At 44.5% G+C, this 27,237-nt stretch overlaps 1 protein-coding gene across 1 annotated transcript in view; it reads right to left on the bottom strand.

The window, feature by feature from the left end:
* Window positions 1–27,237, bottom strand: part of FTO (FTO alpha-ketoglutarate dependent dioxygenase) — a 254,429-nt gene that overhangs the window by 206,472 nt on the left and 20,720 nt on the right. The window contains exons 2-3 of the mRNA XM_090260181.1: window positions 21,405–21,482; window positions 11,037–11,661 (exon numbers count right to left, since the gene is read on the bottom strand). Of these exons, the coding sequence (XP_090116307.1) occupies window positions 11,037–11,661; window positions 21,405–21,482 (703 nt within the window). The remainder of the gene's footprint in view (window positions 1–11,036; window positions 11,662–21,404; window positions 21,483–27,237) is intronic.

Raw genomic sequence — 27,237 nt, 5'->3', positions numbered from 1 at the left:
CTGATTTTTAGGGAATGGGGTTGGTAACCAGGCAGATTGATTATACAATTCACACGAAAACATAAATAAGCAAGCATCAGCAGCTCTCCACACATCAACAGAATAAACATTAATAATCAAATAGAATAATGGGTAAAAGTTATGAAGGTAAAACACATAAAAGGAGATAAAATGAGTTTGTAAACATAAAAAAGATGTTCACATATTCATATAAGGCCACAACAGATATTTTTCATCTATCATATCAGAAAATATCAAACACTTTGATAAAATATGGTTTTAGTGAAATGGCACACTCATAATTTGTATAGAGGACAATTCGACAATACCTACCAAAATTACAAATTCACCCACCCTTGGAACTTAGAGGAATTCCATAATTTCACTTTTATGAATGTATACTAAAATTTCTACCTGCAGAGGCTGCAAAACAACTTTTGAACAAGAAGAGACGAGTATTGTAGCACTGTTTATAAGAGCAAAATATCAGAAATAACCTAAATGCTCATCATACGTTTCTGGTTGAATCAATTATGAAATGCCCAGGCAATGAAAAACTATATAGCCAACAGAGAACTATCGGATATATTTTTCAGAGAAAGAAACTAACAGGCTATAATTTGTGTGCATATAGTTTGTGTACATATAATATCTCAAGAAGGACCCTCAGGACTGAGTTTTCTAAGCAGGGAACTGTGAGGCTGGGGCACAGAACTAAGACCCAAAGGATAACAGACATCAAGTGGCACATGAGAAAAGAATAGAAATATTTAAAGAAATTTTTTCATACGTCACTCTCTGGTCAAATCAACTCTTAACTCAAAAAAAAAGAAAATGATTTCTCACTACAAACGCAATGATTTTCAGGCGGCCTCAATACCACTGAGTGAGGGTATTCTAATAAGTGGGAATCTTCACAGGCTAATGGGCTGGTTGACTACTTTCCCCTCCAACTTCCACCCTAACACGCTTCTCAATATGGCCCCAATCAAGCCTCGGACGACAAACAGAGACAGTAATTGCAATCAGTGTTTCCTGATGTCTCCCATAAATCCAGCACCTTTGAAATGCGCTCATTAAAATAATGTTCGGCGGAGGCTCTGGGTCCCCCTGGGGCTGGGGAGGGAGGAGGGAAGCTGGAGGTCTGATAAATTTTTTATTGCGGATGCGTAGTGTTGCTCACTTTCTCAATAAAATCAGCCTGTAATGATCTGGAGCAACTGCGAGTGATCACTCTTGCCCCCTGTTCTTTTGGAAACGAGCAGGAACGAGAGGCTCCTACTTGCCCGGACGCCTCGGTGACACTGAACGGACCTTGAGTGCCTCAGCGTGTTCGGTGCACTCCCAGATCCCACGAGCCAGGCTGTCACGGAGGTAGACGATGTGCCGAAATAAGGTTCAAATATCTAAAACTCTCCTCCCCCCAAATTAACCAATTTGATTTTTTTATGCTACATAGTTTTTTAGAAAACATGAGTTCTACTTAATAAAAGGTAAATTCCATAAAATATTTTGATTACATTTTTTAAGTTACATGCGACCGCTGTGACATAGGAAACAAAAAGACTGAGCATGAAGGAAGAGGTGACCGATCTAATCAAATAAAATACACCTCTTGAATTTTTGGACCATATTCAATAATATACACCATTGATACTGTACGTCATTAATTTCCCTGCTATTTACATATATATCCATCATCACCACACCATAAAAAATAGCTCTATTTCTTTGGCCAAGTGCTAAGATCTCTCAGACCCTGGCCCTGCAAATCATTTTCGCTGTTCCCTGAACCCCACAACTAGAGAGGCTTAAACAGCAGGTAGGTCCCTTCTTATCCATGTCGGGAGAGGCCCAGAAGCTGCAGGTGGTCACCTGGTATATGGAACCTACTGATGCTTTCTCTGTCCGAGGTTGACCTATGACATTCCAGTATCTGTGAGGGGGAGTCTTTTCTTTTTAATTTATTTTTTTATTTAGGCCTAGTTGATATTCAATCTTATGTTGGTTATACTGGTTTCAGGCACACAATACAGTGATTTGACATTCATATACCTTAAATTGTGACCACCCCACCGATGCTAGTAGTCATCTGTTACCGTGTACACTTATCACAATATTTCTGGCCATGGACCCCTTGCCCTTTTTACCCATCCTGCCAACCCCCCTCTGCTAACCATCCCTTTGGTGGCCTCTGTTTCTACGAGTCTGTGCTTGGTCTGTCTGCCTCCCTTTTAGATCCCACAAATCTGTCTGTTTGGTTTTCCACGGAAGGGGACAGAAGGTGGAATGGGGAGGCGGACGGTGTTGGGAAGGTCCTGGAGAAGGGGAATGGCTGGTAGAGGCATGAGGACAGAATCAACATTGAGTGGCAAGAGCATCACATGAACGGGACAGATTTGCAAGGGAAGAGGCTAGAGAGCTGGGAGCGGCCGGGACACGGAGGCCTTTGGGAACCGCAGAGGGACGTAGACATCTGCTGAGCGCAATGACAGACGCTCAAGGCTGTCGTTCAGAACGACCTATTGGGAAGGCAGAAGCTTCTGTGGGCAGACTTCGCATAATTTTTCTGGACAGGTTTCCAAAGTAATGGCAAATGGCACAAGCCAAAGGACATTGAGGAAACCCTCCTGAAGGGCTCTGTCCCCAGGAAAGAGGGATGAGCCAAGGAGAGACCTCCCTGGAAGAGTCCCACGAGGGAGACGCGCTCTCCTGTGGGTCAGGGGAAGCAGGGGTCCAGCCTGCGGCGCCCGTGCAGCCGCTGAGGAGCGAGGGTCTGAGAAGACCAGGGGCTCGGGGAAGTGCGAAGGGAAAACCTAACCAGTCCCAGCTCAGAGTCTGTAACGAGAAGCTGCTCTCCGATGCCTCAGAAGAAGCAACGCAGGGCACGCGTGGTCCCCTGACACAGATAAGTTGCAAAATTAATTATAAGTTCTCTGGGGTTTCAGGAGAAATACTGAAAAACTCCTTACCGAAAAATCTAAAGTCCTTCATCATGATGTCTGGCCCTGTCAGTTTTCAGATTAAGCATTTGAAAAAAAAAAAAAAATTTTTTTAAAGATATAAATATTCACTTGAATGGGAGAACCTCATTACATCATTTTTCATGGACTTGCTGGGGAAAAAAGTGAAAGTGAGGAAAGGAGAGGAAAATTGCTCTGGGGCTCTTAGCTAAAGCTTCAAAACCGCTGCATTATCTACAGTAAAATGTGAAATGGGAAAAGGAAGCAGAAACACATCCCGAACAATACTTCCTCCAAACCAGAACTTTTAACAAAGAGGCTACAGAACCCGGGGCAGCGCCAGCAACGTGCAGAGAGAGACCTGGGCACTTACAGGAAACTGTTCTGCTGTAACTGATATAGAAGATCAGAACCAAATAGACTAATCAAGAGGATAATTATTCGTTCCTCTAGCTTCAGGCACAGCTTTATCCAGAGTTCAAAGTACATGGCTAAGACCCAGTTTCTCTCCTTCCCAAAACTCCTGAAAGAGAAGGAGGGGCCCCAAAAGTTGGGAGCAGTCAAGAAAAGGCAATTTGCTTCAGGAGAGGAAGGTACAGCTAAGAATCAAAAGAGGAAGGGGAAGAGACTAGAAAGTCATCCCACTACTGCTGTTGAAACAAGGTTTCCTGGAAGCCAGTAGGACCCCTGGTCTTAGCATGAAGGGAGTTAAATGCAAAAAAGGATTTACTACCAGTATTTCTATACCTAAAGCATATACACATGACAAAGCCACATAAAGATAAATTAAGATAATCAAGGTCTCAAAAGTTAAGCACCACCCTTTCTCAAGAAACAAGGATATGTTCCACCAAGAGAAAGAAACCCATCAGGAAAGATAGAGACATGGGACATGGGAATCTGAATCACCAACACGGAGATGAAGGGACCTGGCTAGATGACATTGATGCGATGTCACCATCAGTGCGTCTGTCCTTGTCTTCTCTGACAAACTTCAGATTCCACCAGAAGAAGGTATGAAAGGTGACCATCTGGATTAGCGCAGATCTGAATACTCTGGACGCTATTTCTCCAAGAAAATGAAATTGACAGAGGGTCTGATGCTTCTGCAGGCCCTGAGAGGAGATTTCAACAACTGGTGGACAGCGTAGGATGTCACTGGCGATGATGACTACCCAGAAAACCACTCCAACAAAGAACACGCCAGAGCACTAATGACAAAGGAAAAAATAAAACGTGTCAAGAAAAGGAAAACTGGTCCGAGTTCACGACAAGGCTCTGAGTAGCATTTTCATGGGCACGGTAACTCTATAGACTGAATGCTGACCTGACCAAAGTTACAATGCACCCACGTCAGGACTGGGCCATATGAAGAGCATGCACATGTGGGCAGACCCGGAGAGCAAAGAGGGCTAAGGCGGTCCTCACTTTCCACGGCGGGAAGCCTATAAATAACACCCCAAACAATATAACTACAATGCTTCCTTTCAAAAGCATTGTCTGAAAGAAAGGGTAAGAATGGCTGCCTCTGAAGAAACCCAGATGGGCAGAGAAGGCACAGATAAGTGCTGTGTTTGCTTAACAAACCTCATAGAAAGAGTGGACTTGAAATAACAATTACTGAATGCTTACAATGTGCTGAACACTGTTACATTCTTGGCATTTTGCATGGATTTAATCCTCACAACCCTGAGGTGGGATTCCCTAGGTTCTTATCACTCTTACAAATGAGAAAACCCAGTCAGGAAGAATTTAAGCAACTTCCCTAGGGCCCCACAGCTAATTAATATCAATATGAATGATGTCACTCAATAGTACGGAATTTAATTGCCCATCTATGTCACACACAATAAAGCTTGTTCCACTCCAATTTGTCCTCTTGTCTTCTGCACATTGCATTAATACCTCATTAAAAATTCAGCCATTTTTTGGAGAAAATATTTGCAAGTCACCCATCTGATCAGAGACTGAGATCCATAATATATAAAAAAGTCCTAACGCTCAACGATTAGAAAAAAGCCAAAAATGGGCAAAGGACTTGAATAGACATGTCTGCAAGGAAGATAAACAGATGACCAATGAGCACGCCAAAAGATGCTCAACATCATCAGTCACTAGGGAGCTGCTGTCAGCATGATGGCACACCCACTGGGATGGTCGTGCTTTAGCAACAACAAAACAAGCACACGCAGAAAACGAGGGTTGGTGGGGATGTGAAATGGAACAGTCATTGTTGAAAACGGGATGGTAGCTGCTCAGAAAAGACAGACATGGAACTACGCTTTGATCCGGCAATCTCAGGGTATATACACAAGAAGAGGGAAGCCAGGGACTCGGACAGATAGTCGCACAACGCTCCCTGCAGCGTTATTCCCAAGAGCCGAAAGAGGGAAGCAGACCAGATGGCCATCGATGGACGAGTGGATAAAGAAAATGGAACATACACATACAGTGGAATTCCATTCATCGTTAAAAAGAATAAAAGAATAAAATTCTGATACGTGCCACGACACCGATGAACCCTGGATATGTCATGTTAAGTAAAATAAGCCCTCCATGTACAGACAAATACTGTATGATCCCACTTCCGTGCGGTTCCCAGAGCAGTGAGAACAGAGGGACAGAACGGAGAACAGTGTGGCTACCCTATGGGACAGGGGAAGAGGGGATGGAGAGTTACTGCTTCATGGGGACAGAGTCACAGCAGGGGACGATGAAAAAGTCCTGCAGAGGGACAGTAGTGATGATCACACAACAATGTGACTACAGCCGTCCCTCTCTATATCACGGTTCACTTATCGCGGCCTCACCGTATCATGGGATTTTTAAAAATATTATATTTAATTATTTATCGCAGATTTTTTACTCTATCGCGGGATTTTGCGGTGCTGTATACATATGTTGTTAAAGTGATGTAGGTTTAAGAGTGTAGAATAAATGTAAGATTCCTACTTCAAGGGCGGTCTGGAATGTAATACCTGTGATAAGTGAGGGAATATTGTATATTGAATGCCACCCATCGTAATTTAAAAATGGTTAACATGGTAAATCTTTATATTATGTATACTTTACCACAATAAGAAAAAAAAAACCCACTCATACACATAATATGGATGAGTCTCAAAAGAACTGTGCTAAGTGAAAGAAGCCAAGACTCCACATACACACACACAAGAAATCATATGGTATTTTTCCATTTATATCAAATTCTAGAAACAGCAACTAACAGACAGTATCGTGAGCGAGGCAGAGGAGTGGCTGCTTGGAGCAAGAGGGCTGGGAGGCAGGGAGGGTGGGCAAGAGGGATTCCCACGGGGCACGGGGAAACCTCAGGGGGTAACTTCTGATCGTGGTGATGGTTCACAGGCATGTTAAAACATGTGCAGTTGTGAACTTCAAATATGTGCCGTCTGGTGTAGGAAAATTGTACCTCAATAAAGCTACTGAGAGGGGGGGACACCAACCATCCTCGTTGGCCAGCTTTGACAACTGAGAGATGTCATTGCTGGCCTGCCTTTGTCACCAGCACAGAGCAGCGCCACTCTTTCCTGGCAGAAAGATGGGACTTGAATACATGCTTCTCACCACCTCTGCCTCTTCGGACCTGGCCCACGTCTCCAGCGTGAACGAGGGCAACCGCCTTCCAGCTCTCCCGCTGCCAGGTGCCTCCCTTCCTCTGCTCACACGTGCAATGGCTCCCCATCTCCGGGACCAGCCCGGTACTCGGCACGCAACACTATGGGGCCCTGAGCGCCACCCACCCCACCCCTATCGTTGCCTGTCTTCACTTCCATGACTCTACCTCTTCCCTCACCCTATCCTATCCACACTCGCTGCTTTCCAGATTACGGCATCATGCTCGGAACTCCCTCGACGTGGCCTGCCCTCTCCTCGCTCACTCTCTGCTTCCAGCCGGTGCTCGGGTGTCTCCTTCGAAAGGAAGCCTGGCTTTCCTGGTGAGCTGTAAGCCTGCGCCCCACACCTGTCGTACGGTCTCCCGATCCGCTCACTTTCCATCCCTCCTTGCTAGAACGGAAGCCGTGGGAGGGCAGGGGATTTTGTTCACTGTGGTGCGCTCAGCACCCACAAGGGTGCTAGGCAAATAGCTTACTGCTGACGGAATCAGTAACTGCATGAGGGTAAAAAAATCTGTGACTTGTAAGACCAAACAGGTTGTACTGAGCAGTGTAAGTGACTTCACAGTAACACAGGGTAAATGAGCTTTGAGACCTTGGACAGGAACGCTAGGAGCCTAAGCAAATCATCAAGTATCAAAGCATTTTTACTATTTATTTATTTTCAGAGAGAGGGGAAGGGAGGGAGGAAGAGAGGGAGAGAAACATCAGTGTGTGGTTGCCTCTCGTGTGCCCCCAACTGGGGACCTGGCCCACAGCCCAGGCCTGTGCCCTGATTGGGAGTCGAACCAGCGACCCTTTGGTTCGCAGGGAGGCGCTCAATCCACTGAGCCACACCAGCGAGGGCTATGGCAGCATTTTTAAAAGGACGAGTGCTCCCAAACAACCCTAAGCTGCAATTACAGTCTAGCTTTCCCTGGGCTCAAAGAAGAGCTAAGAAATATAAAGATTTAACAATTATGGGAATGAATTTCCACCCTTAAGTGGAGTCAACTTTTCCCACATCTAAGGCATGAACGGGACGGTGAGCGTTAAAGGAGAATCATCGCCAAGGCTATACTTTCCAGCCTGTCACTTACGCAACAGGGGGCGGGGACCGGCCTCCCTTCCTCCCTGGCCCTTCCTGAGAGACTGAGAAAGTAATACCAAGCATCTGCAATGTTTGGCAAGCTTGGGCACTTCAATGTCTTAAGAATTGCTTTCCCTATAAAGACAAGGTCCCAGAAGGTGTTCCCTTGCAGGTAAGCAAAAATGGTAACCAACAGACATTTCGTTTAAGTGATCTTTTTGAAGGCGTGCCAGTCTAAGAACAAGGTGGAGGGCCATATTACACCATGAGTTTTTAATGCCTTCCCTGCTCAGAGGTGTGAGGTTGTTTACTCAATATCTCAGAGCAACCAGCAATTGCCAGCAAAGCTAGAAGAGAAAAGGCAAATGCTCTGCCTGTTTACTGATGGCTCCCCAAAGCCATTCCTGATTTAAAATTGTACCATTCCAATCTTCCTACTAGAGAGATCTGTGAACTAGAACCGCCTGGGAAGCCGATGACTTGAGTATATAATTACACATATCCTATACAAATTACTTCTCACAGGAATAATCCAAAGAGGAATGATGGGCTCATTATAAACCTACATGAAGATCTCACTGGAAAAGGTATTGAGAGCCAAGTCCAGAAAGATCTTAAGCTTCACCTGAATTCGATTTCAGCAGGAAGTCATCGTTTCTTTTCTGAACTCCCACTGCGTCTTACCTGAATCTTTCCCATGGCCCATAAGACTCTCTGATCACTAAGTAACTATGTGACCTTGGACAACGCACCTCCATGTTTTTATCCGTGAAATGAGACACATGGGCTAGGTGATCCCAACAGTCCCTTCCAGATCAGACATTTTGTCATTTCATCATTACAATCACAGGAGCACACCTGTCCCTCACCTTTCCTTTCCAGGCAAGAAGGGCATTTGATTTTGCTTTGGGATCTCCATGCAATCCAGAACAGCTCATTGAACTTCCCTTAGCAAACGCTCAACACACAAGTTCAGGGACACAGAAAACAATACAGCGGTTTGAAATGTCCACTGTCTGCCCTTTTGAAGCCCGCCCCAGCTCCACACACAATTTTAACCCAAATGGCTCTCTTCAAGTCCACCTGAATGCATCTCTGGCAGGAGTCTAAGGAGGCCAGAAAAGTAAGTGTGGCCCTTGTCAGCTGGAAGAAGTCACTTGGGAGAAATGTACCACCAAAAAGTTTCAGGGTACATGCACTGTAAACCATCTGACCCAATGTCATTCATGAAGCCAGAGACCTCGAGAAAGGGTCCACTTCATAGGGCTAATGAATTCCCATCATCCGAGAGGCTGCATAGAAAGATAGAGCCGATGCGGTGGGGAGAGAGAGTGAGGGTACCAGGACCTTCAAGGAAGAGTGAGTACAACATCCCTTTAACTTGTCCAGAGGTGGACATTTAAAAAACCCAAATCCCAGAGAAATCGATACTGCAGGGATAGGAAATACCCGTCCAGAAGGCATTTGGCCATAGCTGTTGGGACTATGAAGACAAAAGGCATAGGTTCAAATCCCAGCTCCACTAATTCATACTGTACAGCCGTGGAAAAGTGCCTCACCCTTCTGTGCCTCAGTTTCCTCGTCTGTACAATGAGGATGACATTGGTACTTCGATCATGGGGTTGTTGTAAAAACTGAATAAGTTAATACATGTAAAAGGCTTCTCCTGGCGGGCAGCACATAGTAGGTGCTCGATAAAGGAGAGCTCCCAGTATTGCTGTTATTATCAGACAGACTTCTGGGAATCTCAGGGGTTGCAGATTCCAATCCTGCAGCCCCCATTCCAGGTAATAATTGAAGGATAAACCTTTACGTATTTATGTGCATTTGTACCCTTTATCAGTCTTACCTAGTCCCGAGCACAGAAACTATTCATTCAAAATTTAAATTCCTTTCTGAGAGATATTCTAGATTTCAGAAACTACTGGGGCCCCCACACTCCGGGAGGACAATGGGACTATTAAGCTGCAGGGCTGAGAGGACCTGGAGCACAAAGACACCTTTGTGGCCGCCTCAGCCACCGCAGCCGCTGCCCCCGCCTTCCAGAGCGCTGCCCCCTTACAGAGGAAACCAGCAAGCGGCATTGTTGGTGCGCAGCGGAGGTTCCAACCTGATAGCGCGCAAAGCCCTGGCGAGGCCTTATTGGAGATCAGAGGATCTCAGTTCTGTCCATTAAGACAACATCAAATCCCCTTGAAGCAATTTTCCTAAGTCACCATCGGTGTTTGAGATGCCAAGGAACCTGGTGAAATTTCCAGCCGCTGAGCTAGTCCCTTGTTTCAGGCGACAGGCCTAAGGTAAAGTTGGGGAGTAGTTTAGCTCTCCTAACAAATATTCCGAGGCTGGGAAATGGGAAGGAATTGAAAGACAAGCACAAGAATTTCTTCTTCCAACCCCTTTTTGCAAAACAGTCATTTTAGGAAACAAAAAGCTATCAACAACAACAAGATGCAATTGTTTTAAAAAAACAGTTGTCAGAAAACAATAACCCTTCAAAGTTCCAGTTCCTTCCCTAATGTGCTTTCTGGAACGCTGGTTTTCCGAGCATCTTTCCACACACAAGTAGAAGAGACACGCAGGCAAGAGGGCTAACCCTGGGTCTTGCATTCCTTTGCCAAATGATCGGGCGAGAAACAAGGCAGCAGCTTCAAACGCCCTATTAATGGTTCTGTCCCAGAAAACAACAGAGACCCTAAACCACGGAAACCGAGCGACAGCAGGAAAACTGAGGCGGGCCACAAAGAACGGTAGCCTGCGATCTGTGTTCCCAGGGGACCGGGAGACAGAGTCCACCAGGTCCACCGTGTTAGGGCTAAATGTTCAGAACAGGCGAGGGGGCGGGAGGTTTCCCTGAATAGAGGGGACTGTCTGCTTACAAACCCACCAGTCAGAACAGGATAAGGCCGAGAACAAGTCCATGTTTGACAAATCACTCCCAACAAGACAGTGGTGCCAACCATAATAAAATATTCTGGCATGACAGGAAATGTGCACCTGTGGGGACCTGCAGTGCTTTGACAGATTTCTGTTTTCCCAGCCCTTTATCAGCAACTCCTCAGTCTTCTCTGCGCTCTAGAGAAAGGCACTCGCTGTAGGAAGCCAAGATGCTGTACTCCGGGGCCCCGGAGGGGCAAAGTGACAGTCATGCTCACGGGCAGCAACAGTCTCTCTGCGCACAGTATGACAGTGGGCCCGACGGCGCAGCGGTGTGAGAAAGCTGGTTCTGCAGAAATGCGGCTAAGGCTAACCTACAAGGGACACACAACATGTGTTCACACACAAGCGCATGCATGCATGCTCACATGTACGCCCAGGGCCCACCCGCCTGGCTCCGGGACACGCAGGCGGCTGCGCCCCGCGCGGACGTACCTTCACAGCTGTAGCTGTACACGGCCACCGCTGACCCGTCCACGAGGTTCTCGTCATGGTGCCAGCTCACCGCCATCCTCCCCATGCCGAAGTAGGGCTCCTCCTTCAGGTAGGGCATCTTCTGGGGATCCATGAAATTCAGCAAAGTCACATTGTAGGCAGACCTGCTCCTAATGACCGCTTCGTCTTGTGCATCGAAGGACCCCATGCCCACGCGGGGGAAGTCGGGACCGATGCACACTGGCACGACGTCGATGTTCGCCCTGTCTTTGGCTACGAGCTCGTCCCACGTCTGGACGGTCTCCATCCGCAGGTACTCGTTGAGCCTCAGGAAGGCCTGACAAGCAGCAGCGATCTCCGCCTCGCGGTAGCTTGGGTGGGAGCCCTTCACTGGCCAGGGGACCGCGAAGAGCCTGGTGCTCAGGTACTTGTAGGTGCAGCCCGGGTTCCCGATGAGGATGCGAGAGACCGGAGTGAGCAGGTCTTTGCCCTGGATCCTGACCAGGTCCCGGAACAGGCAGCCGTGTTTGTGCAGGGCGATGAAGGCCTCCTGCACGTCCCGGTGCAGCTCCTCGGGGACGCTGCCGGCTTCGCGGAGGACGAGTTTAGGGTATTTTAGCTGCCACTGGAGCAAAACCAGAGCAAAAGTACGTGTTTAGAGAGAGGACTGATTTCAGGATTTCCAAAAGGGTATTTCTTTATAGGCATTAGGGGGGAGAAATTAAAAAACAACTGTCCACTGGTATTTCTAAAGAGGATTCACATCTGTCCAGCCTCAAACAGAGGACTAGGCACAACGATGTCACCAACTCCGCAGTCAAGACCTCCAAGTCCAAGCTCGAGTAGCAATCTTTAATACATAAACACAATGACAGAATAACTTGGGCTTTGATCTCCCAGGCTCCCCCCGTGACCACTTCTCCCCTCAATCTGTCTTCCAGCCTTTGGCCCTCCAGGAAACACAATTTTATTAATTAAATTGTCACCCACATATTCAGTGCTTCCTGCGGGTCACGGACTATTCTGCGTGACTTATATATATTAACTCATTTACTTCCTCCAACTTCACGTGGTCGTACTATTCTGATCTTCCATGAGAATACTGAAGCCTAGAGACATTATAAGAACTTGCCTGAAGTCACACAGCTGATGAACACTGCAGATGAACTCTGAAGCCAGTGGCCTCCAGAATCGGGGTCCAGAGTCTGTCCCCAGAACAGGACTTCTTAACCTCTAGGTCGCATGGGATCTCAACAAATGACACACTGGTTTCTGCTCCCACGCTTTCACTGAAGGAGAAATCACTTCTCCTTGGGAGTTGGATACGGAGCCACGAACACCGCAGCCATGAAGCCATGACTTTTTCTGTTCACAGCTCTAATACTGGTGTCCAGAATATTCTCACTGAATTTTGAATGAAGGGGTAAGTGACTAGGCGGAGGAGTGGGGTGCCCCACTGCAATTTAGAAAGTTGCAATGATTCTAGGAATGTCACTGGGGGAGAGTCCTGTAAGATCAGTCTCTCGAATGCGGAATTACGTGACTTTACTGCCGCAGTTTCAAGCTGCACTGCCTTCCCAGCCTGCACTTCTGGCTCCCAGAACCTGACATGTAAATTGGAATCAAGCCAGCATGCCCTGATTCCCTACAATGAAATGAACTTTTTTTTTAAACCAAAGCACAGGACTTCACATGCACCCTGATAAAATTTAATGTGATTGGTTGCTTCTTAGTATTGGGCTACCCATCCTTTTAGACATACATTCCTTCTGTGTTTTCACTCAATAATTACCATTTGTATGCTTAGATAGGGCAAGACCATTTACTCTTCCAAACTTTCTTTTTCACTTTCAAAGATGCCTACAGAGTACCTACGAAATACTTGACAGAGATTGGGTTCCTGTCTTCACAGAGCTTTCTACCAAATCAGATAAATAAGTGAAAGGGATCCCAAACAAACTAATGGGAAAGCTTCGAGTAGGACGAGCTCTCTGAGGAGCTGGCATTTAAGCTGAGATCTTCAGGAAAAGAAGGTACCAGCTGGGTGGCCCACCAGGGAAAGAGCATCCCAGGAAGGGGGACCAAAAAGTCCTAAGGCAGTGAGGACGGAGACCAGCCTGCTGCAGAGACAGAAAGGAGACCAGCTCCACGAAAGCAGAACAGCCACAGGCAGAGAAAGATGAGATGAGGAGGAAGAGGAAGAGGAAGAGGAAGGCAGATGATGGGTCACACCTGGAGGTCAAAGGACGGACTCTGGACGTGACTGTAACTGAACTGGAGGATTCAAGAGGAGAAGGGTAATTTGATGTTTTCTTTTCCTTTCTTTCCTTTTTATTGAATTTATTGGGGGGACACTGGTTAATAAAATTATATCGGTGTCAGGTGTCCAGTTCTATAATTGTGTGTTCAGGACCCCAGGTCACATCTCTATCCCTCACCATTTACCCTCCCTCTACCCTTCCCCGCCTCCCAGTCACTTGATTTTCATTGATAAAGATCACTCTTCATCGAAATGCCTGGCATGGGGTGGGAAGAGGCTCACGTGAAAGTAGAATACCCTATTAGGTACTATTACACCCATCCAGGGAAACGCAACAATAGTCTGGATTAGAGACAGAGAGAAATGGACAGAGAAAATACACATTTAATTGGCAGAGCAAAAGGATTTGAGGCGAGGGGTAAAGAAAGGAAAGAAGTTATGGACGCCTTTCGAATTTCTGAATTCAATCAATGAATAAACAATTTGCTATGTTTTGAAATAAGAAAGACTGGGACAGAACAGAGATGGTGGGTGGAAGAATAGAGAGGAGTGAGGAACTCCGTTTTGGAGCGGCCGCCATTAAGATGCCTATGAAATCCTCGGGTGGAAACAGCCCGGGGGCGTGGGGGGGGGGGCAGGCGTACACACACCTGGAACTCAGGGGAGAAGGCGGGGCTCCGGAAATCGGGGTGGGAGTGGTCAGCCTGGGAATTAATGAGGTCTCCTCGGGGACCAGCAAATACAGGAGGGAGCCCCAAGCCGTTTCCTGGGGCGCAGAGGAGGGCTCGGCAAAGGAGAGCAGGCAGTGTACGGATGCAGGAGCCGAAGGCGAGCGTCTCCGTGAGGACGGAACCATCAGTGATGTCGCTTGCCCAGGGAGGCCACGTGCGATGAGGACAGAAATGGCCCCCTCGGTGTGGCAGCATGGAAATCAGCGGTGACAGCGATGACGGCAGTTTCTGCAGAGCGGTGCGCGTGAGAGTCAGATGGAGGAGAGCAGGCTCACGGCGAGTGGAAGAGGGGACGGCGGAAACGGCCCCTGTAAACGCCCGGGTGATCCCGTGTGACCGGGATAGACAAACGGAGCTGTGAAGGCGGGGGATGCTCAGTCGGAGACGGTCCTCAGCGCTGCCCGAGAGCCGAGTACCCTCGCGTGCTCGTGGGGATGATACAAGAGGAAGAGGTCGGTGCCGCAGAGGAGGGGTGACTAGCCACAGGCGCAAAGTCCTGGAGGGTCTAGAACGGCAGGCTGCCAAAGCCAGGCAGGTACAGCCGTGAGGTTTGCATGGCAGCCCACTAGAGTTGAAGAGGGGGGAGGGGAGCGTAGCCCTGTTTCATTATTAATATATAAAAGGAAAGGAATCAAGCTTTGCTAAAATACGTGTGTACATACTGGGACTCCAACCTATACACGGTGTGCTGGAGCCCCTTTGTTCCACCTCGAGAAAGCATGTCCTTGTGTGCGTCCTTCCCCGCACGCGTTCAGGAACGCAGGGTGGAAGCTGACAGTGGGGGAAATGAGGAAGTGAAGGAACCCCAAATCAAGGCTGTTCCCCACCGCAGAGAACCGGCTGTGAACATTTGGTAGGATGCCACTGTTTATGCTCAGAACTCGTTCCTGATGGGAGTGTATCATCACAAGCATTTGGAAAGGAGGAAGAATACTTCCCATGTTGGAAGAGGCTGGAAGGGAAAAAAGCTCTACATTCATAGGACAGTCAATTTGACCATAGGCAGCTGACTGAGCTTTGGCGAGTTTGGGGGGGCGGGCAGCAGGGAGAGGGGTGCTTCCATTTTTCTCAGAGAAAATGTAAAATGAATCACCAGCTAAGAATATGTGCTGGTCATTAAAGGCGTTAGCCGAACAGTTCTGGATTCCTTCCCCATCACGCAGGCTCGGGGGCCCCATGTAGAATGGCACTGCCCGGCCCCCTCACGTGGGGGGAAACACAGGACCACTTCTGTTCAATGAGGAATGATGGCTGTCACTTCTAGCCTAGAGCATTTCATTGTCACTGCCAGACCCTCCAGAACACCTTTTCCTTCGGCATAGCAACCGGCCGGTGGCTGCCTGCATTCCTGAGTTACTGCTTTAATGGGCAGTGACTCTCTGCCAACCCACAAATGATGTGTGAAGTGAACGAGAAGTATTGTTGGGGGAAGCCGCTGAGATTTGACGGTGGTTTGTTCCCACAGCGTTATCTGGCCTGCTCCGGCCGATCCCGAGTGCAGGAAATGGAAGGGAGGGAGACAGTTCACGGAAGCAGGCAGAAGAAAAATAAGTGAGTCAGGTCAGAGGGGGGAACTGAATTTCCTAGGAAAGCACAGCAGGCGGGCCTTGCTTCTGTCTGACGTGCGGGTCATCCACGGAAAGCGACAAAGAGCGGAGTTAGATGGTGTACTGGGGACTGACACAGAGACCGTCGGGATGTGTTCAGAATTTCTAGTTTCTATCCCTCACAGATCCCAGTTGGAAAACGAAAACAGGAATATCACGCTCTCTGTTTACACAGCTCATGAAGGGAGCAATGTAATAGAGTGAGCAAGAGACAGAACGTTCTGGAGCCAGGGACAGTAACATTTTATTTGTAAACCGGTTATCCTCTGAGCAAATCCCCAGGGTTAGTATACTTGAACCACGTCTAACTAGCAAGGTAATTAAGAAGAAAATGTCTCCACATTTTAACAATCCCAGTGTTGCTTTAATAGTCCTCCATGTAAAACACTGAAGCAACTGAAGATATAATCATTCCTAAGAACTTTGTTTTAGAACACATTCCTTCAGGGCTGAGAGAGGAAGACTGGAAAGAATACACACACAGACACACACACACACCCTACTCGTGCTCATATTGTTTAATATAAACTGGGGCTGGAGACTATAGAAAATATACTTCACATGGGGAATTATAACTCTAAGAACCTGGGAAATTCATGTGACCATATGAGTATCACGTGGAAATACCTTGAGGTTAAAAACAGCACTCTAACAATAAAACAATAATAATGATATGGGAAAGTATCCAAAAATCTTTTTCACTGAGGTCTCACGTCCCTTTTCCCACCAACCACACCTGCCTCTCTTCCCAGCGCTTCGCCTTCCAGGCAGGCTCTGTCCCCCAACGCTACCTAGCAGGTCCTTCTCAGCCTCCAGGGCTCTTTCTTAAAGAAAGCTTCCCTGAGTTTCCGCCCCTGTTCCCATTCATCACACACTTCACTTACGTTTCACAGCACCTGTCAATCTGTAACTACACACGGGAGGGTTTAGTTGTTCGCATGAAAAACCATATAATAACTAATAAATAATAATACAAGAATAAACGGCGTTTTGCGTACCCACAACAGAAAAACCTGCTTTTGCCCCGTCCTGTATGTACGTGAGAGAAGGAGGCAGTAGCTCTTTGATTCTCCATTACATGCCCGGGCCTTGGCTCAGATATAAGAACGCAAGACTCCTCTGTAAGACTACAAGAAGAAAGGCTTTAAGATGGATAGAAAGCAGAATTGTGAGTGTCTAGGCCGAGGGGTGGGAAATAAAATGGAATGCCAAGAGGTAAGAGGAATCTTTCTGGGGAGCTGGAAATGGTCTAAAACTACTGAAAATTACTGAATTGTACATTTTCAGAAGCTGAATTTGATGGAATGTAAACTGTACATGCACACAGTTTATCAATAAACAGTTGTACAGGGAAAGACTGATACATCTGCATATATAAAAATTTAAATTTTTGCATTAAAAAAATATAAAACTAAAAGGTAAACACTACCTGGAAAAAATATATTTACAATCTACATGGCAGAAATGGGCTTAAAATTCTTAATAAAGAACCATTCCAAATTTAAATAGATATACTTATAAAACTATACATAAATATCAATAGAAAAATTCACACAAATTAATATAGAATGCTCTTCACTATAGAAAAAAATTAATGGCACCAAATTCAGGAAAATTATAAATTAACATAATTGTATTAAATGATATTTAATTTAGCTTTGTCTACTAAATTTGCAAAAAGAATAAAATCATATCATAGTAATACACATTGCTGGTGAGTGCAAACGAAATATTCTGATAGCCTGCACTTAGAAAAGCAAATTATTACAACCCAGCTTAAGGGCAATTGGACAGAAACCTACCAAAACCTCACAAGTTCAAATCTTTTGAGTTAGTTATTCTACTTCTAAGAGTTTATCATTAGGGAATAGAGAAATTTATCAAGATTATACAGATATTCATCAGACCTTGTTTTATAACACTAAAGTGCCCAGTGGGAGTCTGGAAAGAAAAATGGTCTGTCGTTCATGATATGAAGTACAAACATAACATACTTCAGAAGAATTTTTATATTGTTTTATGAAAAATGTAAGTAAAAGAACTACTGTTTTACAAAAAATCAGTATCAAGATAATTAGGCAATAGGATCCTAGTTTCATATAGAAGAAAAAAATGTAGATATGTAAATACTCACAGAAAAAAAAGATTTTGAGGAAAATAGGGCCAAAAGTTTATGGTGCTTGTCTCTAGGGAGTGAACTCGGGCATAATTTCAGTTTTCTTCTTTAAATAGCTGTATGTTTTTCAAATTGACAAAAATAAATGTAAAATACTTTTTTTTTAAATAATAAATCAAGGGAAAGATGTTGCATTCAAATTTTCTTCATTTCATGACAACTTTTATTAATTTTTTGTGTTTGCCTGGAGATTATTTTTGAGGACCCTAAATTTTCAAATATTTTTAAAATAACTTCTGGTACAATTAAAAACTGACTTGAAATACTGTTCAATGCTCTAGTAAATTTTGTTTTAATTCTAAGAAATATTAATACAAATAATAATAATTGGCTACCATCATCACAATCTCAAAAAAAAATGCAAGAGAAAAGAACCCCAAACCTTAATGCCCTCTCTTAATAGTTATAAAATAATTAGATTAGTGCCAGATCCATAAAAGTGCCATGTAGAGTTTGCTAAATTTTTCTTTAAAGAGAACAGCTAGTAACATTAGAAAAGAACTGGACACTAAATAATTTAATGTTAATTAATTCCGTCAAACAAGTTCACCTGCCGTTTTGGACAGGTGCATGTAGAACATCAGCTATCACACAATAATTTGGAACAGCTGTTGGCAGATTTCCAACTATGTTTAAAAAAATATTTTTCTTTTGATCCCATTAACGTTTTTCTAGTCCCACAATTATATTAATAGTTGTCTGGCACATAATATATTTCTTGAGATCTACAAAAGATTCTATGACATAAATAATAATTATACAGTTTAATAAGCACTTGGAAAGGTATTTTAGATATAAATTGCCAACATGCCAGGCTTTTATCAATGGTTGAAAGATGTGGGATTCTAGGTTCTCTGGAGCACAGGCTTTATTTTCTACCTGTTTTGAACCACTGTATAAAAATTCTGCCTTCTCCTCTCATGTGAAGGGATACTTCTGAAAGCATTTCATCATACAGAGAAGTCAGACATGTTAACTGAATAAGAAGCCAGTTTACAAGAGGCTCCCCCAAATGAAAGCCAGTGGAACTTTAGCATCAGGAGAGTGAAATAGAATTTAAAATCTTCAAGTGACTTGGGAAACGCCCTTCATTTAAAAGTGTTAGGAGACACCGATTCATGGGAGCCTATTTCTAATCTGGCTGTTAATAAATTTTGCCGGGAGCACTTTATATTTTGCCCTCTATGGAAACCTGCATTATACCAGCCATATTTTCTACAGAATTTTCACTGCAGAATGCTTATGACTTGGCCGCCACCCCTGACAAAAATGGGCGATACACTTACTTGGCCCTCAGGTCTTGTGATGCCATATGGTGGCTGCTAAGTGACTCAAAGATGCATGTGCGTCCATTCATTCATTCAATGGCTCTTTTGACAAATTATTTCAAACGTACTGACTATCCGCTATGTGCCAGACACTGTCCAAAGTGCCATAAACAGGCCTTCTTTTATAGCATCTCACAGTTGGACTGGACAGGCAGGAATATAAAGCAATAGTTAGAAAAACACTTATCCCAGTAGAAGTCTATTCATACCGCTTTGGGAGCAGGAGATAAATAATTAGGAAAACCTTCCTTTATTGAATACATATTTATCGAGTACATCCCACGTGCCTAGCACTAGGAACCAGGAAGACAGAGAGAGTGAAGCTTCTATACGCTCTCCGGGAGCTCATGTTTATAGATACAGTCTATATACACAGTATATAGAGCTTACAATACGTATAGCATTGTACTATTTATTTCGTGTGTGCCTGTTTATTTAGTAAAATTCTAGCATTTGAGACTGTACCCAGTGCTATGGAGAAACAGGCAGCCAGGTAAGTCAGGTAGGCGTGCAGGGGGAAGGCCTAACAGGCGAGGGGACAGGTCCTGCAGCTCCCTGGGCACGCTCAGAGAGTTCCTGCCTGCGGAGGGGACACACAGTACAAAGGCCTCGGGGCAGGAGTGTGCTTGGTTTATTCCAGGCAGAGCAAGAATGCCAGAGGAGGGGGAGGGGGGACGAGGGGAGCAGGAAATGCGGGGACAGCAGCCAGGAGCCCGGCAGGTGTGTAGGGCTTTGTAGGGGAATGGAAGGGCCTGGGCTTTTCTCCAAATGAGACGGCAAGCTACCTAAGGGCCAGCAAGAAAGGGTCACAAGCTGATTTATGTTTTCGAGAGAGTACTGCAGATGCTTTGTTAAAACAGACTAAAGGTGGGGGGGGGGCGGGGGGCCAGGGTAGAAATTAGGAGGCTACTGCAGCCGATGGTAGCTTGGGCTACTGCGTGATGGGCAGAGGAAGTGAGAAGTAGTCAGACTCATTATTTCTGGAAGTCAAAGAAGCGGACTTCCCAGTAACTTGACAGGAGCAGGAGTATTTCAGCGAGGCCTGTAAGGGTCAGTCGATGCTCAGCAGACAGAAATCGGGGTTCGGAAACCCTAGGCCCAGAGGCGTGAGGGCGAGAGGGCCCAGCAGGCTCGGGTGTGGCAAGAAACTCTGCGTGATGGGAGTTCAAGGCTGGACGAGTAGAGCCGAGATCAGAGAGGTAGTCTGAGGCCAGAGTGAACAGCCTCAGAGGATATGCTGAGGAATTTGAACTTTACCTTCTGGGCAAGAGAGACCCAGCAACCTGTAGGAAGCAAGGAGTGACAGGCCAGACACCTTTCCAGGGGCCGTCCTTGCGGCCTTGGGGAGGGCACACGGGACACCAACGAGGAGAAGGATAAAACTGTGCTGACAGAGGAAGAAACGGAGCAGCTGAGCTGAGCTTGCGGCGGCGGCATGGGACAAGAGACGTGGGGGGACTCTGAAGACATGGACCGGCCAGGGCCCAGAGCCTGAATGGGGGGTGTCTGTCCTGAGCAGACGTTGGGGACAGCAAGGTTTAAATTTGAAGAAGACAAGGGAAAAGCCACTGGAGGAGGGAAGGGAACAGCACAGGGGGGCTCCTGCAGAATGGAGCCCTAGTAACGGGCAGGTGGGCACCCAGCCAGCGGGAAGTCCACCAAGGAAAGACCACCCAAGAAACAGAGACATCCTTTGAGAAGCGGGGTGGGGCCAGGTCCTCCTGGACATCTAAGGCGCATCAATAAATTCCCTTTTTTCCACAAGGAATTTCTCTGGGGTTCTGTCACTTGTAATGGAAAGGGTGCTATGTAACCCCGGGACCGAGACACAGAACCCCGTAACTGCCGTACAGCGTGATGGGTGCAACAGAGGTGCTGACGAGGTGCAAGCGGGACAGAGGAAAGGGCCCTCAGGTCTGCATGCAGGTAAGGTCAGTCGAGGCCGCCTTCACAAAGGAGGGCGGTGTGGAGCTGAGGTCTTGAAGAATCAGCCATCTGGCAAGTGGGTGCTCTCTGCAGAAGAAACAGAACGAGCAGAGGAAGGAAGAAGGAAGGAATCTGGGCCCCTCTGCTGAAGCACTAAGTTCACCACAGAAAGCAGACTGTGAAGTGCCTGGTCACTTCCGTGGGTGACGAGTCACGAGGCAACCAAATCAGACCATGCCACGTCTCATTTAACCTCTCTGGACAGCAGGTGCTTCGCAGGCAAACTTAGGTCGATCGGAACAAATCACTACAGATTGATAAAGGTATTAAAGGGCCTCACCTGCTGATAGAACTCGTCATCTTTGGGGGTCAGATAGGGAAGCCAGGTGTCTTCAAGCTCTTCAAGAAGCCTCAGCTTCTGTATAAAAATAATAATAATTATCGGTGACTGACTATAAAGTGACGCAAAATCAAAGACAATCCCTTATTTTCCCAATAAGAGAGAGAATACCAAAATAATTTAAATTTTAGCCAACTTGAATGCCTCCACCTTTAGACAGAAACCAGTCAAATGCCAATTATAAATTGTAGTCACTGAATTACATACATTTAAATTATACATTGGATAAAGCATTGATTTAGAAATAATGATTTTATTCACTCTCGCATTTCCTGAAAGAATTTAATTAACTCTTGACATGTATCTTCGACATCATGTTCCATCACGAGTCTCCTTTTGAGTCCTCCAGTAGTTTCCCAGGGCAAATCCTCCTGCGCGTATTTTCTCCTCTGCGATAACACCGGCTTACCAGGGAAACCACCAACAGTTCTCCTTTATGAAGGGCCTGTAGCCCTCACACCAACCATTCATCTAGATAAATCATTGGTTCAGTGGCTTATCTGTTTCCCCCATTAGCCATTATCTGGGACACAGAAAGAGCTAAGGATATTTCCGAGATTTTCCTTGCACATTTCTGCACTCTGTCACGAATTTAATCAAAATCTATATTTCAATGTTCCCATCAAGCTGAGGAAAGCCTACATTTTCCAATGACTCTTTGCCAGTCCAATTTATAGAAAGAATATTTTAAAAAGCTCTTTGGGGTTGATTGGGAGGTAACAGGCGAGAGACGGACACCTGCTGTGTCTGATACAGAAACGTGAGGACAGTGACAATCTAGTCCAGTGGTCATCTGCAGGGCTGAAGGTGAGAAATGACTAAAGGGGACAGGGGTGGAGCAGGACCATTAAAAAGATTCCATTTTATATTGCTTTGATCTTGAACTGGGTAACCAAGTTGCCTAGTCAACAGATTACCTAATATCAGCTCCAACGTATCAGCCCCTCATTCTTAACGTGACATTCAGTATCCAGATGAGGATGGCGTGGTTTTTGGCTTAGCTTTAGGAAGGCCACACTTCTCTGATGTACAATGAAATATTCAGGGGGGAACCATCGCGGACACGAAGTGAAAAGGGGGAAAAAAATACAGCTGTGGCCATTTATTTGTGTCAAATGCCAACCATTAAAATGCACTTGGGAGCGGAGGGAGACCGTACTCGTGTCTGACTGGCAGATCCAGCCCCCCGACGTGGGGCACAGACAGACCCGCACAGCTGGTCCTGCTGCACGCTGCCCTGCTCACACGCCGCGGCTGTCACTCCCACGTCAAATACCTCAGGCTGCTCACAAATGCCCACAGGAAGGCGGAGACGATGCAGAGCCTCAGACGCCCTGCCCGGCAGGAGGAGCACTTGGACGGCCCTTGCATGGGACGAGGCCCCTGCCTAGCTCCAGCAGGGAAGGAGAACCCAGGCACGAGACACAAAAAAAGACAAAGGAACGATGTGTGATGATGGAGGTGTCAACGGGCCTTACCGCGGTAATCATTTCCCTCCAAACACACGGGTCAAAGGGCCGCAGTGTTATATGTCGATTATATCTCAGCAAAGCTGGGTGGCGGTGGGGGAGGGGGGCTGTTCTCTAACAAAACTGAATTAAATTAAACATCAATAAGGAAAATGTATCTCAAAACTCCCCAAATATTTGGGAACTGAACAACCCTCTGCTACATAATTCATGGGTCAAAGAAGAAAAAAAAAACAAGCAAGAAAGCAGAAAGTTTTAAATTGAATAGAAATGAAAACAAAACATTTAAAATTTTTCTAGGTTGCAGCCACAGCACTATTTACGGGCAATTTATAACACTGATGCCTATATTAAAAAAGAAAAACGATTTCGAATCAATGACCTCAGCTTCCACCTGAAGAAAATGAGAGAAGAGAAGCAAATGAAACACAAAGTAAGCAGATGAAAAAAATTATAAAAGATCTGAGTAGAAATCAATAAAAGAGAAAGCAGAAAAGTAAAGAAAATCAATGAAGCCAGAAGCTACTTCTTTGAGAAATTTAAAATCTCTAGCCAGATTGGTAAGAAAAAAAAAAAAAAAAAACTGAAGGCTCAACATACTAACTAAAAGGATAATAAGGGGGTACTATGAACTTTATACCAATAAATTTTAGACCTTGGAGAAAACAGAAAACATTCCTTGAAAGACACCAATTCTCTCAAGAAAAAACAATCTGAATAGCCCTATATCCCATAATTAAATTGAATTTGTATTTTAAAAACTTCCCACAGAGAAAACACCAAGCACAAAACCTTCACTATTGAAGTCTACCAAACATTTGAGAAAGGTATGATATAAATTCTACACAAACTCATACAGAGAATTAATGAAATGCAATCCCCAAACCAAGCAGAATTATTACAATAAAATTACAGACCACTATCCCCTTAAGACTATAAATACATAAATTATTAACAATTTTTAGCAAATTGAATCCAACCACACATAGAAAGGACAATACATCATGACCAAGTATTATCCCAGAATTGCTAGGGTGGTTTCGCATTTGAAAATCGACACAATTTATCATATTATCAGGCTAACAGAGAAATACCATATGCTCATCTGAACTGAAGCAGTAAGAACGTCGGTCAATACCCAACATCAATCCTGCTAAACACACTCAGTAAACTAGAGAACTTCTTCAACCTGATAAATGAGCCCATGAAAACCATGCAGGTAACATCACACCGAGTGATGAAGGCCTGAATGATTTCACTGTGTAATCAGGAGAAAGGCAAAGATGCCTGCTGTCACCCCTCTATCCAAGACTGTACGGAAGGCTCTAGGCAGTGTAATACGGCCAGAAAAAGAAATGAGAGGCATTCAGGCGAGGGAAAAATACAGAAGAGATAAAACTGTCCTTATTTGCATATAAGCACCGGTATAGAAGACCCTACAGGATCTACAGAAAAGCTACTAGAACTAATACGTTCAGCAAGGGTGCAGGATAGAAACTACAGAACAGCAAGGCTGCAAGATCATAGGGATAAATCTGACAAAAGATTCTCTAGGCTTATAATTTTTTAAATGCCCATGAAACATTGCTGAAAGAAATTAAAGACGTTCTGAGTAAACGGAGAGATAAATTATGTTTATGGATGTGAAGACTCAATGTCAAATCGTCCTCAAGTTGATGCAGTCCCAATCCGAGACCCCTGCAGACTTTTTGTTAAAACTGGCACACTACTAAAATTCATATAAAAACGCCAATTCATATAAAATGGCCGAACAACTTTGCAAAAAAAGAATATTGTTGAGGGACTTCGCTCTAAAGTGAAGACGTTCTATAACTACAGAAATCAAGACAATGTGGTGCTGGCATAAAAGTAGACAAATACGTCAATGAATGAAATATACTCCAAAAATAGACCCACCGATTTTTGATCAATTGATTTTTGACAAAGATTCAAAGTTAGTTCAATGGTGAAAGAAATTCTTTTCAACAAATACTACTTGAAGAATTAAGATATCCAGTTTTTAATTTAATCCACATTTGTACCATATACAAAATTAACTCTAAATGAATATATACATCAATGTAAAACCTAAAAATAAATATAAATATAGAAGCTAAACTATAATACTAATAGGAAAAAAGACAGGAAATTGTTTGAGTCTTTAGGGTAGGCAAGGCAAAGTTTGCTTAGATATGAAACCAAAAGTACAATCCATAAAAGATAAGTGATAAACTTCATCAAATTCAGGGACTTCTAGTCCTAAAACTCTCAAAGCCAGAACTCTTAAGCAGTGCTCCCAAGAAAACAAAATGGTCCAACCACTTTGGAAGACCATCTACCGATTTTTTAGAAAAGTAAGATATATACCTACACCATGACAGCTTATATCCATAGAAAAACTTGTACACAGATGTCCACAGCAGCTGTATTAGCAATTGCCAACCATCGGAAACAACCCCAAGGTTCATCAAGTGAACAGAAAAAAAAAAAGAATTGTTTTTTAGCATACTTGAAAAAAAAGAAAAAGAAATGTGGTATAGCAATACAAAAAGTCACTACTCAGCAATAAAAAAGAACAAGTTATGGATACAGGCAGCGACAATAATGAATTTTAAAGTCATTATGCTGAGTGAAGGAAGCCAGGCCAGCACAGAGTACATACTGTTTTATTCGATTTATGCAAATTAACCAATAGTGACAAATGGCAGGTAGAGGCTGCCTGCGGCCTGGGTTGGAGCAAGAGGGAAGGAATCTCAAGAGGCACAAAGGAACTACCTGGTGTCATGACCGTGGGAGGTGCCTTGATTTTGATGGTGGTTTAACAAGTACATACACGTCACACCTTCACAAGTTGTACAATTTAAATGTGTACAGTTTATGGTATGTCAAGTATACCAGTAAAATTGTCCTGGAAACAAGGAATGGGGAAAGTTAAGGATTACGTGACTATGGTATATCTTGCCTGCAAAAACGGACCTCTTGTCATTTAGGGCATAGACTTTTGATTATTATTGTTGTCTTTTTTTCATTGTTTTAGTTCAGACTTTTTACCACTTAAGGCCATTTAAGTAGTGTATATATTTTCTAGATAGGTACCCATTTCATCTGTTAGTTATCAAACGTATCGTATTTTCTTATTATTCTTAGAAACCAGTGGGACCAGTAGTGCATCTTCTTCTGAGTCCCTGGTGCTGTATCACGCAGGGCTAACCCCCTCTTTCTCAACGTTCATCGGTGTTGTTAGCTAGAGTTTTAGCTTTCAGCTTTGTAGTCAGTGGAAAACAAAAAGGAGTATTTTAAACCGATAATTAAGTGCATTTTCCAATACATTTTATCAAGTTCTATGGTCATCCTTCTTTCTTGTAATGAAGACCTTCATCTGGGTTCACTTTTCTTCTTGCTAAATTACAACACTGAACAGTTTTCCGGGAGAGAGCCAATGGATAACAACTCTCCCAGGCTGTTTTATCGCTGAAAATATTATATTTTTTCCTTACTCCTGAATCAAAGACTACCTGTGCTTTAAATATTAAAATTAACTGAAACCTTCCCTTAGCACTTTGAAGAGTTTATTCCCCTGTCTTCTAGCATCTGTTGTTAGTAGTAGAAATATTTATTTTACAGATACAGTGATCCCTCACATATTGTGGGTATTCCGTTCTAGACCCCCCTGCGAGTGTATTCTACACTCTTAAACCTACGTCACTTTAACAACATACGTATACGGTACCGCAAAATCCTGCGATAGAGTGAAAAATCCGCAATAAATAATTTAAAGTAATATTTTTTAAAATCCCACGATACAGTGAGGCCGCGATAAGTGAACCGCGATATAGAGAGCGACCACTGTCATCTGTATTTTTATGTCTTGAGTCTCTTAAGGATTTTCTTTCTTTCCATCCCTTATATTCTACAATATCAACATGATGGTACTACTCAAAGTATCTGAGGACTCATGTCTTTATGAATAAGGAAGATTCTCAACTTTCAGCTCTTCAAATGTCTCTTCTCCATCATGGTCTTCATCCACGTTTGCTGAAACTCAGACATATGTTAGAGCCCCTCGGCATACCCTCTGGGTCTCCTAAATGGTCTCTCTCTCTTTTTAAGCCTTTGTCTTTTAAAGCTACGTCCTGGCTGAATTCCTCAGTACCCTCTTCTGGTTCACCAATTCTCTTCTCAAGTGTGTCAGGTTTAAAGTTCATCTTATCTATTGAGTTTATTATTATCTGTGGCTATACTTTTTATTCCCAAAATTTATAAATGGCTCTTTTTTCATGTGTGGCTAGCTGTTCTTCCACTTC

This window comes from Furipterus horrens, unplaced genomic scaffold, assembly GCF_987537825.1.
Source record: "Furipterus horrens unplaced genomic scaffold, mFurHor1.1.pri manual_scaffold_13, whole genome shotgun sequence".
Taxonomy (NCBI): Eukaryota; Metazoa; Chordata; class Mammalia; order Chiroptera; family Furipteridae; genus Furipterus; species Furipterus horrens.
Note: the sequence above shows the minus strand (reverse complement) of the source record. Positions and strands in the feature narration are given on the sequence as shown.